Raw genomic sequence first — 13223 nt, 5'->3', positions numbered from 1 at the left:
CAAACCCCAAATAAAGCTTTTTACCCTGTATAAAGCTTATACAGGATAAACTCATAAATTGTTCGCCCTCTATAACACTGATAGAGAGATGCACAGCTGTTTGCCCTCCCTCTCCCGCTCCTCCCCGTATTAATACACACTCTGGGTTAATTTAATATTTAAAAAATGATTTTATTAAATTCAGAAAGTAGGATTTAAGTGGTTCCAAGTAGTAACAGACAGAACAAAGTGAATTACCAAATAAAATAAACCCGCAAGTCTATGCTTAATACAGTAAGAAAACTGAATACAGAAAAAACCTCACCCTCAGAGGAGTTCCAGTAAGCTTCTTTTTACAAACTAGTCTCCCTCTAGTCTGGGTCCAGCAATCACTCTCACCCCCTGTGGTTACTGTCCTTCGTTCCAGTTTCTTTCCGGTAGCCTCTCCACCCCCAAAGGATATCTTTTGAGCCAGCTGAAGACAAAATGGAGGGATCTCCCAGGGGTTTAAATAGACTTTCTCTTGTGGGTGGATACCCCTCCCTCCCCCTGTGTAGAATCCCAGCTACAAGATGGAGTTTTGGAGTCACATGGGCAAGTCACATGTCCATGCATGACTCAGAACTTACAGGTAGCAGCCACAATTCACATGCTACCTTGAATGTCCTCATGTAGACTTCTGATGTGAATTGGAGCCTTCCAAGATCCATTGACAGTTAAGTGCTTCTTGATTGGGCACTTAAATTGCAAATTCCTTTCTAAAGAAGCTGACCAAATGCTTTACTAAGACTACTAAAAATCAAGGAAGTACACATCCAATATTCATAACTTTGAATACAAAAATGATACATGCATACAAATAGGATGAATAGATTCAGTAGATCATAACCTTTAGAGAGATGTTACATGGCATATGTAGCATAAAGCATATTCCAGTTATGTCATATATACATTCATAAGCATATTTCCATAAAGCCTTATGGGGTGCACCGTCAGTTCCCTTTTGCATTCAATAAAAAACTCTTACTGTAGTCAGACATAGGCCTGGCCTTGACCTAAAATTTAGGTCATCCTAGCTATGCTGTTCAGGGGAATGAAATTTTCACACCCCTGAGACATACAGTTAAGATAACCCTAAGCCCCAGTGTAGATACCACTGGGTCTACAAAACTATTCTTTCGTCAACCTAGCTACCGCCTGTCAAAGTGGTAGATTTACGACAGTGATAGAAAAACTCTTGTTGCTGTAAAATGTCTACACTACAGTGGCAGTGCTGCTGGTGTAGTGCTTGTAGTGTAGACACACCTGAGTAGCTCTGTTTAGAAATGAGGTGTCCAGTCTTGAGGCTTATATTTTTCTTGTAGTTATTATTGTCACTTACATCTCAACTAAGCTAATTTACAATATTTTTTTTTTTTTTTTGAGGATTTACTAGCTATAAAACTAGGTGCAGCCTGCCATTCGAAAAAAACACCATGTGCCCCAGTGACAAAAAGCTTATATGCTGGGAGAAAATTGCAGTGGTAGAAAGCATCAGCCTGCTATTCATGATTGAAGTAAGAAGAAAGGGGGCCAATGCAGCCCCAAAAGTGAGTGGTGCTATAGGAGAAGTGATGTCCACTGTGACATATATGGCAATTTCCTGCAGTACCCTGGAAAAACATTATTGGATTAAGTTTAGCCTTACTGTATTAAGTTTATATATCATTGTGGACCAGGGATTGTATGTAATTCCATCGGGATAGGGGGACTACAGCCCTCCAGGAGCTAAGAGGGGGTGATTAGGTAAATTAGCTCACTCAGGTTTCAACACACCTTTCGAAAGGTACCACCACCTGCACAAGCTTGAATATATTGGTTCAAACTGGATTCTCTGGAGACCTGCAAACAAAGAAAGGTCTTCTGTACTTCTTCAGTTTAAACCGATGCAGGGCCACTTTTCTGATCCAACAAATGGACAGGACCTCCTGTCCAGGGGGAGACACAGTCCTTCCTGAGAATGGTTGGTTGGATCTGGAAGGACTTGACCTGTTTGTGGACTTGCTTGTTCTGGGTTAATAGTTATCAGTCCTTGTAACCAAAGAAAAACCCTTATGTAGGGTTTGAAGGATTGACTCCTAACCATGCCTCCCAATAAATGCCTTGTCTACATTCCACTACTTCTGTTTTTTTATATATTGGTATTTGTTTTATTTGCATTATATTTTTGTTTTGTGTACCTTTTTAAAGTTTATTATTTAGCAACTAATTTTTAAGATTATAGCAGTTATAATTATTTAAATTACTATTAATACTAGCTTAAAGCACAAACCAGGGGTTGCAAGATTATTTTTATGGAATAGCCTCCTAGGGTATAATATTACATTATAAGCTTGATTTGTCTTTAAAGCATTTTTGTCATTTGAACTTTTCTTTTCCTATAATTATATTATAAACTGGTTCAAAATATTTATTACTACAGGTAATTTAGGTGTGAAACAGAACACAGACCAATTAAAGTAACATTTTCTGCATTTATACCAGAAGTGGGGTTTTTTAGCCACTACGCAATAGTAGTTATTCGCACAGACAGTTTTTACTTTACCAGCGTCACAGCGTTTCAGCCATACTGTGCAATTTGGAGACTGGTTTTTCCTCAAAGTGAATCCACATGCTAGCAACTCTGTCTGTAAGACTTTAAAGCTGCACACTGTGTCTCCCAGGTGCAAACAGCAGTACAAGCCTGGGGCTTTCCAGATCTTGCATTGTCTTGCAACAGAGGGAAAACCATTTTTTTCACAATGTATGGGTTTCAGTGGTTTTGCATTTAAGTTCATGGAATTGGACCCTTGTTAGTTTTTTTTGCACTGCACTAACTGGAATCTTTCTTGTACCAAATTTTAACTTGTCTGTGGTAAGAGGGTAAGTTTTCTTGCTCCATATAACTTAGGGCCACTTTTACTTTGTATAGCATGTATATCCCCCACGTACATGTTATTAGCATACATTGACTTAATTCCATACTTCCTTAAAAGCAATTACAAGATCTCACATGTTAGATACAGTTAACAAAGCTTCATTAATGAGTTATTGGTTTTGCTTATTTAATGGATATAGTACTTCTGCTGCTATCTACTGTCAAAGTGCTTGATGGTTTCCACAGCATGTGTTAGCAAAATAGTGACTTCAAACAGTCTAGTTCCTGTGCCAGTCCTGTTAAGTTTCTTTCAGTGAAGTTGCCCCCCCTTAATGTGTAGCAGTCTTACACGTTAACGTATGAGAGTCTTTTTAACGGTGTTTAAGCATATTTTACCTATTTTTAGTGAGCACAGTTCTTTACGGTAACTGCAGTTTGGTAAAATTTAATAACACACATGCGTACAAAGATGTTCAGTTTATTTATAATATTTCCTTAACAGGTCTTAACCATAAACCATTTGGACCTGTTTCCAGGCTAGGACATTTTAATCTTTATTTCCAAAACTCCACCATATGGTTTTTGTTTATTCCCTAAGTAACATGTATTTTTACTTCATGGTTAATCAGAACTTCTGGCTAGGATTTTAATGGTTGGATGTTTTAGTGTTTTTGAATGGGCACTGCACCATTCAAAGTAGCTCCATGATCCATAAACATAACCTATTAAAAGAAAACAGAATATGGATGGCATTTTTGAATAAGGTTTTGGTGGTTGCGGTACAACAGTGAGCTTGGGGTTTTGTTCTAATGGGAACAGGGGTTTTCAACCAGGGGCTCATGACCATCCTGCCCTTCTCATATTGCTAAATGCGAGGCAGGTTTCCAGCTATATGTGAGGGTAGCCCAGGTATGGGACACATTTTGAACTTCTGTAATAGGGTACATAGTTCTGTCAAATTCAGATTTTAGATACCCCTTCCTACCTTCAAGGTGTCTAACTTCTGTGCTTAGTCTAATTAAATATTGCTTTTTCTACAGGTTAATAATGAAATGTATTTTAAAACACCTTCTGTCTCTTCAATCAAAAATGCATTGTCATCTATGAGTAGAAAGGAGGGTGCTCTAAGATCACACTTAACAGAAGCCTTAAACAGTTCTGTTACAAGATCTATAAACACTTCAAATAATAGATTAGTATCTTCACCTCATCTGGATCCTGAAAACAGGTTAGTGAATAAATGCAAAGTAGCTTTCCATTCATCTCAGAATAAATAAGTTTGCAAATGAAAATAATTATGGTGTTTGTAATAGGTCAATTGCTAGGCTGTGACAGCCATAATAATGATTGATGTATTTGAGCTATTATGATAGCTGTCAGCCATTAGATCAGAAGCTTTCTGAAGAGTGAAAGCAAATGTAGGAAGCATTTTGCTAACAAGGAGGAAGATTGATTACCTATTTCTCTTAGTCAGGAAAGACTGCTTTGTTAGCTATCTTTCCAGTATATTTTTCTCAAGAAGCTTCCATTTCAGGTAACCTTTTATTATATTGTCACTTCTTGGCCCAAAGTTTTAGTCTGTTTCAGGATATTGTGTGAAAACAAGTCAATTGCTAGGTTACTATAAAAATAATGGTTGATATGTACCCTGACTAGTGATATGTAGTTTTTTCTTAATGTAACAGTCTTTCTAGTCAGAGCCTCTTGAATGGAACAGATGTCAGCAGAGAGAACACCTTTCTCTTGACTTGGCCTGTCTTTCAGCTAATGACCTGTAATTCTGAATTAGTTAAATAAAGATGTTGTTGCTTCCATTGTCTCAAATAGCCTTGGATGAATCTTTTTGATTCAGTTGAGCCATGAAACCTGATCTCTCCTAATGTTCTTAACTGTACCAAGCCCAACCAACAGTCACTACAATTGATGAGCAGAAAGACATCCTCTCTCATTCATGGTGTATAGCGTCCATTCACTCAATATCCGGTTTTCAGGAGTTCTCCAAAATGTAGGATTTACGACTCCTAAAGTTGACCTCAAAATTGAGAACTTAAAAAGTGCACATGATTTGTCTAGAATCACCAGTGCAGTCCAACAGATATGTACTTTATTTTCATAAGACTGTTCACACAAACTTTGAAATTACACAGTTGAGAAAACAGAAATTATTTTGAATAATGTAGTAGTTTGCACTAGCTGAATATTTCATTTCTCGCCCCCACCCCCCAGCCTTAAACGGAAGATTTCTGGTTGTTCGCCTATTACTTTAAAGACACCACGATTAAATAACCACACATTTGACAATCACAATGAAGATGATGATGAGGACGTCATAATCTTAGAGGAGAGCAGTACTCCAAAGCCTGCAGCAGACTGTGATGTTACAATAGTAAAAACTGAGCATATTAACGTGGAACAAAGCAGCATGCAAGAGGAGCCTTGTGGTGCAGGTAGTTCAGAAGATAAATATGAGCAGTGGACTGCATCAACCCAAACTGAGATACCAAGCTTAGTGGTTAAAAAAGAAGAAGTAGAAGAAAATATAGATATGCAGCTACCCAGATCAACTTTGGAAACAAGCCAACAAGAAATCATTAATGCTTCTGAGGCATCTTCTGTGGATTTTAGCATCAAATTAAATGAACTAAGAAATCAGCTGCAAGTAGCAAACCAAGAAAAAGAAAATTACCGAAAACAGTGTGAAATGTTAACCAACCAGATGAAAATACTAGAGCAGAAGATACTAGAAATGAGTGATAACTATGTGAAAAAGGAAATGTGTCATCAGTCAACTGAGACTATTATATTCCCAGATGACAAACTAGAAAATTTTAAAGAGAAAAGTCCAGAAGAAGTGGGTATTTTATATGAGCAGGCCTTAAAAGAGATGGAAAAGCTAAAGGAACAGTGTAGTACTTTGCTAAACTTAAAAACGGAATGCAGCAAATGTGCTAACAATGAAAATAAAAATGAGGTGGATGAAATTGCTGTGCAACTTGATGATGTCTTCAGACAACTGGACAAATGCAATACTGAGAGAGATCAATATAAAAGTGAGGTATGTTTGTTAATATGGTTTTATGGCAAGGTAAAGTGAATATACAGGACCTGTCTTTTTTTTTTTAAAAGATAGCTACAAAATTATTCACACAAGGCCCTGATCCTGTAATGAGCTCTATCCGCACAGCTCCCTATGGTGTCAGTGGGGCTCCTTATGAGCAAAGAGAACAGCCACATTGAGTACACTGTAGGATCAGGGTCAAAATTTGTGGATGCAATTGCACATACAAATTATAATTATTCAGCTGCAAATCAGTTAATTGGAAATAAATTAGGATTAACTCATTAGCTGACATCTCCTGTGTATATGCTAATCTTGATGGCTGTAAATTGCTAGAGGAGTGAATACCTTTTGGTTGTTTTTAGTATCCTGTTACCTCTATTTCAAAAATTCAGGTACGAATATTTTTTCAAATAATTAATTTTTTTAATTTAACAATTCTGGTAAATACATTTATCATATACTATGTTCAAGTAACACAACTAATAAAGTGCCAGAAAAGATACCAAGCATTGAACTGGGATAGAGTCACTCACTTCTCTTTAGAAGTGATCCCTCCAGACTAAGCTTGAGACACCCTGATAGACAAATATACAGGAGTTCTCATTGCTTTTGGGTAGTTCATTATTTGTTTTTGTGAATAAACAGGATAGACACCGCAGGGGATTACATCAGCCATCTTTTAACTTCACTTCTCAACGCCTTTTCCCATTTACATGGGGTTGGAGGTGCCTATGATTCTTCACTACTCCTTCCAGTTCATGGCACAGGTTTGTAGGTCTTGGAGTTCCAGTCCTTTTCTCATCAAATTTCTCTTGACAGTCTTTCCATCGTGTCCTCTGTCTCATTTCCTTTCTTGCTGTTCTCTTTCTCCCATGCTTTCTTTGCTATCACTGAGAGTCCCAAATTCATCTTCCCCCTAACTCATTCCATGTGCACTCTGTTTACTCTCTGCTTGCCTGCCATTCTCTTCAGTATATTATTTTATACTACCCACTGTTGCCAAATCAGAACAGGCAGGGACAGACAAATTCAGTGAACACATTTCCTTTCAGTTTGTGAATTAATTGCAAGTTCCACAGTACTCCTGCCTTTCACTGCCATCCATGGACATTGTGGGGCTCTTTTCAGTTCTCCAGATCTCGATCCAGTTGCATGAAATATACTTCCAAAAAACAGATTCTTTCTTCTCTCCAGAAACTTCAGTCAACAGCTCTTCTACCATTCTTCCGTACTTGCATAATTGCAGTCTTCTGTGTTTACCTTCAAACCATGATCTTCAAACACAGATGCCTACTCTGATACCATATTTACCAGTTCCTCTTTGTTGTCAGTCAAAAGGGCCAGATGGTCAGCGTAGATTACCTTTCTCTGTCTCCACAGGTTTGGTTCTTCTATTATTTAACTCCATAACTAGGATGAAGAAAAGTGGACTCCCACTGTCGCCTCAGAACTCTCTGAAATTCCATGTATTGTTACCACTTTAGTTCTTGATCTCAATGAAGCTCCTCTATCATATCTATTTCTGTAGTCCCCGTCCCATTGATTTCAATACTGCAGACAATGCAGAATCAAGTCATATGCTTTGTCAAGATCAATAGCAGTTATTGAGTAGCAGCAGCAGTTATGCCCTCCATTTATAATTCTTTCAAACTTCTGTCTCATTGCAAATATGTCTGTAGTATTCCTTCCCTTCTTAAATCTCCTCTCCTATATTTTCTTCCACCTTGCACCAAAACCTTACCTCCAAAACTCTTTAAAGGATTTTAAGAGTCTGATTTAACGGACTGATGCCCAATAAGTGTTTGGATCATTTGCATCACCCGTACCCTCCCAGAGAGGCACAATATTGCAGGGATTGGCAATGTTTGGCCCGCAGCCCACCAGGGTAAACCTCCTGGCAGGTCGGGCTGGTTTGTTTACCTGCCATGTCCGCAGGTTCGGCCAGTTGTGGCTCCCACTGGCTGCAGTTCGCTGCTCCAGGCCATTGGGGGTCGCAGGAAGCGGTGCGGGGCAAGGGATGTGCTGGCTGCTACTTCGCACAGCCCCCATTGACCTGGAGCGGCAAACTGCGGCCAGTGGGAGCTGCGATCGGCCGAACCTATGGACGTGGCAGGTAAACAAACTGGCCCGGCCCACTAGTGGGCCGCAGGCCAAATGTTGCCAGTCCCTGATCTATCCCATTCTCCAGTTAAGTGGGATCCCAGCAAACACATAGTAACGTATGAAGTGAGTATCTGCAGTGCCTTGATCATATCAACAGTTACCTCATCTTCACTTGCTGCCTTACCATTCTTCATCTTATTCAGTGCTTTTAACTCCTCTACAGAGATCAATACCTCTTTGAGGCTTCTCCATAATTGTTGAAGGTGCTTGCAGTTGCAGTTCTCTTCTTGTTTCACAGCCTTTGGAAATATTTTTTTCTATACCTGTACCATACCTTTAGGGTTAATCATCACACAGTTCCCATCCTTCATGCAGAAAGCTCTATATCGTGTTTCATTTGTTCCTCTTTTTTTGCTAACCTAAAAGCCAATTTCTTGACATCTTCCTCCAACTTTCTGTATAATTCCTCTTCAGCCTCCATTTTCACCTTAGCAACTGCATGTTTTGTGTGCTTTTTTTTATTCTCATCACAATGTGCTTTCTCAAATTCTTTAAATAACTTTGTTTTTAATTACTCTTGTACATCAGACTTCCATCACCTGCGTGTTATCCAAAAGTACCACTCGTTCTGCCACATTACCTTCACTGCCTTAATGAAATGGGTAGGGATGGTGTCCCTAGCTTCTGTTTGCTAGAAGCTGGAAATGGGCAACAGGGGATGGATCACTTGATGATGACCTGTTCTGTTCATTCCGTCTGGGGCACCTGGCTTTGGCCACTGTCGGAAGACAGGATACTGGGCTAAATGGACGTTTGGTCTGACCCAGTATGGCCGTTCTTATGTTCTTAACTTCTTTAATTCTCCCTCCACTCTTCACTGTCTTTGGCAAAACATGAAAACCTTCCTTTACTGTTTGGCAAACTTCCTTTCTGCCCCCTTACATAACTAACTACCAGAGCAATTTCTTCCTCAATTTCATTCTTTCCTGTCTTCTCAGGTTATACATTTTAGCTATTAATACTTGCTATACTGAGTGAACGTGTGGCAGAACAACCGTTGTCTTTCACCATTTTCATGTGTTCTCTTACCAAAATATACCAGTAGTCTACATGGCCTTTGCTTTTTCCACTATATCATATGGGATTCTTCTTTTTTTAAACAGTATTCACTGCTGAAATCCCATTAAACACCACTTAACCCAGTTTTCTCCTTCTGCATTTCTTTTACCAAAGCCAAATTTACCCAACGCTCCTTCTGTTGGGCTCCTTTCACCAACATGATTGCTGGTAACAAGGCGTTACTCTCAACCATAACCACCGACTCTGCCAGCTCATTTCTAAAGTTTTTCTCTTCCATAGGTCTGCCTGATTGTGGGGCAAACTTTGACATCAAACAACCCTATTCTCTATCAACAACCATACTACTATCAATCATTTTCCTCTTCTTTCTACCATCATGACATCAGTGAACTGAGCTTATGATGATAGCTTCCCCATTCATTTTCTTTTTTCTCACAACCAAAAAACTTTAAATCCATCTTCCAAGATTATACTTCTGCCTCCACACCATGTAGTTCTAAACAAAATTGCTATAGTTTAATGTATCTAAGTGTTATGGAAATTGATCAGTTTGGGTAATTTGTCTCCATCTTTTTCAAAATATTTGTAGAGGAGAGTATCTATACTCTGCCATCATTTTTTGGTCACCAAGAATTAGTTAAAACCATGGAAGTGACAGCTAACTTTAGAAACTGTAACAGTTCTTTTGGAATTCACACAGGATGGATAAAAAATTAGTTTTTAAAAGATCAGTTCTTTAAATGTTACTAGTTATTTCCCTATCTTATAGTATTAAATTGCTAATGTGGATGTTTTGTATGTTTCTTTAGCTTTCTAATTGTTCATAGAATTTCAGTTTTTATACATAAAATGCTCATCTATACTGAAAAAGTCAAGAGCCTCATTAATAGCCTTAATCTGAAAACGACATGCACACAGATACAGAATTGATAAGTAAATTGCCCATGCTGTGTTTGCACTAAACTCCACTTCTTAATATACTGAATTTCACAAGTCAAGAAAGCTGAAATGCTTTGTCCAGTCTGTACTCAACCATCAGGGTATGCAGCGTGAAATCAATGGAACTTGTGCTCCTAAATAAGTTAAGTGCTTTTGAAAATCCAACTATTAGGTGCCTAAATTAGCTTTAAGTGCCTAACTTTAGGCTTCTATTTTTGAAAATTTTGGCATATGTAAAGTATGTTCACTAATATATTGAATATATACACTAATATATGTTCACTAATTTAACTTCTCATTGTTAATATTGAAGCAATTTGTTTTGAATGGAAAGATTTTGTGGCACTAAGACTTTTTAATAACTACAATTTTAACCTCTGATACCGCAAACACTTCTGTACGCTCATGTTGGTTTCAAGCAGATGAGTAGTCGCATTGAAGAAAATCCGATATTAATGTGAGCAGAATTATATACCTGCTTAAGTGTTTGCAGGATCACGGTTTTAATTTTCAATATTTTGTTTTCCTGTAGCAATTTTGTAAAGTAGATATGATACCCAACCATTAGTGACATTTTTTAAAAGCATACTTTAGTTTATTATTTTTAATTTATTGAAGTAAAACATTTTCAGATTAGTTTTTTAAAGCATCAGTAAACTTCTTTTAAAAATTAAGTGATTTGATCATTAGTTAAACCACTGATTTAAATCACCTTATTTTTAAACTACTCCACCGTGACTTCAGAAGTATAAAATTAACTTACTTTGATTTACCTGTCTCAGATTGAACTGCTGGAAATGGAAAAAACTCAAATTGGTTTTCAGTGTGAAGAGCTTAAAAGAGAAGTTGCACAGTTAAAAGCTACAATTCCTCAAGTGGTAGCATGTGCAAATGATTCTACAACCAGTAACACTGAAGATTCTGTCAGTTACTCTGTTGAAGAAAGGTATCGCTTTTCTTACTTTTAAACCAGAAATTTGCCTGGAATAGCCTATCAGGCTTGTACCTTAAAACATTGTCAAAGTTCATGATTGATTCTGTGACCTTTTGTGGCTTTCTGAATCTTCACTGCCCCTTCCTTTCCCCACTAATGTTCACACTTTATCATCTTCCAAAAAATATTTCAGATTAATGTATGTATAATGTGTCCAGATTGCAAGTGTTAAAGAATCTAAATGTGTAGTTTGTCTGAAAATCCTAAAAAAATAAAAATAGAAGAAAGTTTCTCTTTATTCAGGTAGAACAATGGCTTTTTATTGGAGTTAACAGCTAGCTTGCTTACCGCTATACAATGCACAGAAGACATTTTCTGAGGCGTTTTTACTCCAAATGTATATTAGCACATGTCTATACTACAACATTAAGTCAACGTAAGTTATGTTGACCTACAGCCAGTGCAGTAATTAAATAGGCTGTTCATGTCCACACTACCCTCCTTGTGCCAGTGGTGTACATCCTCACCAGGAGTGCCTGCATCAACTTAAATGGGGGCCGACAGCCAGAGCCCCACCACTGCAAGGTTGACGGTTGGTGCGGGGCTGACTGTGGGAACGCTGCTGCCCTAGGGCTGGCAACCAGCTGGGTGGTGGTGGGGCTGGTGCTGATGGCACTGACCTGCCCCGTATGGGGGTGGTGGGGCTGGCGCCATGCGGGGGGGACTGGTGCTGATGGCGGTGGGCCTGCCCCATGCAGAGGTGACAGGGTAGGGCTGGGGAGGCTGGCCAGGCTGGGGCCGCTGGCCCTGGGTGGTCTGCCCCGTGCGGGAGTGGCAGGGCTGGGGCCGCTGGCCCTGGGTGGTGTGCCCGGAGCGGCAGGGCTGGGGCTGCTGGCACCAGCTGGTGGCTAGTGGCTAGCCCCAGCCCTGCTGCCCCCATGTAGGGCTGATGCGGCTGGCCCCATGTGGGGGCAGCGAAGCTGGGGCTGATGGCACTGGCTGGCTCCATGCTGGGGCAATGGGGCTCGGGCTGTCAAAGAAAGTAACAGGTGATCTAAGCAACGACGTGTCTACACAGACACTGCGTCTACTTAACTACATCAACCTAAGCGCACTCTTTCGTGCACAGAGGTGAAATTATTACGTCAGCGTAGTGGACGACTTATTGTAGTGTAGATGCTTAAAAAAATTAGGTCCACGTAAGCTTTTCTATGTTGACCAAACTCCCTAGAGTAGACTAGGCCTTAAATGTTCTTTGTTATAGATTACTGACACCCTTCCTCAAATGCTACTGCAAACTGTAGCACTAGATTGAGTTACCATTCCATACAAGTCTGTTCAGAGTTGTCCCTGCTAGCTAGATCTCTAGTGTTAGGTTTGAGCTGTAGCTGCATCATCACTTGTGATCATTCCTCTGTCTGCCAGCATTTCCTTTGCTGTTGGCATCTGACTTTAATGACTTGTACTCCCTGGAAGGATTTGCAGATATTTGAATTTGTTGCACTAGTGACCACCCACAAATCGTGCTGGGACTTATCAGCAGAATGGATGCTAACCTGGAAGGAAAAGTAGACTGAAGGAAGAGAGATAAAAAGGATGGCTGAGTTGGAAGTAACTTTGAGCAGCAAGGAGGCATGGGGGGAGAAAATGAACACAGGAAAGCAAGAATAAGAGAAGGAACACAGAAAATAAACAGGAGGAGGAAAGGAAAGTAGGAGAGAGACTGAAGCAGAAAAAAAACCTGTAGAGTAACAGAAAAATATAACAAAAAGAAAAGGAGTACTTGTGGCACCTTAGAGACTAACCAATTTATTTGAGCATGAGCTTTCGTGAGCTACAACTCACTTCATCGGATGCATACTGTGGAAACCGCAGCAGACATTATATACACACAGAGATCATGAAACAATACCTCCTCCCACCCCACTGTCCTGCTGGTAATAGCTTATCTAAAGTGATCATCAAGTTGGGCCATTTCCAGCACAAATCCAGGTTCTCTCACCCTCCACCCCCCCCCCCCCCACACACACACAAACTCACTATCCTGCTGGTAATAGCTCATCCAAAGTGTCCAAAGTGACACTTTGGATGAGCTATTACCAGCAGGATAGTGAGTTTGTGTGTGTGGTTTTTGGAGGGGGGTGAGAGAACCTGGATTTGTGCTGGAAATGGCCCAACTTGATGATCACTTTAGATAAGCTATTACCAGCAGGACAGTGGGGTGGGAGGAG

At 39.6% G+C, this 13223-nt stretch overlaps 1 protein-coding gene across 5 annotated transcripts in view; it reads left to right on the top strand.

Moving 5' to 3' along the window:
* The window catches only part of MORC3 (MORC family CW-type zinc finger 3), a 63407-nt gene that overhangs the window by 47118 nt on the left and 3066 nt on the right, over nt 1-13223 (top strand). For all 5 annotated transcript variants that reach the window (XM_073361161.2, XM_073361170.2, XM_073361150.2 and 2 more), the window contains 3 exons: nt 3916-4103; nt 5102-5930; nt 10841-11004. In XM_073361161.2, the coding sequence (XP_073217262.1) occupies nt 3916-4103; nt 5102-5930; nt 10841-11004 (1181 nt within the window). The remainder of the gene's footprint in view (nt 1-3915; nt 4104-5101; nt 5931-10840; nt 11005-13223) is intronic.

This window comes from Lepidochelys kempii, chromosome 1, assembly GCF_965140285.1.
Source record: "Lepidochelys kempii isolate rLepKem1 chromosome 1, rLepKem1.hap1, whole genome shotgun sequence".
NCBI classification, from domain to species: domain Eukaryota; kingdom Metazoa; phylum Chordata; order Testudines; family Cheloniidae; genus Lepidochelys; species Lepidochelys kempii.
This window is presented reverse-complemented; position numbering and strand designations above follow the sequence as displayed.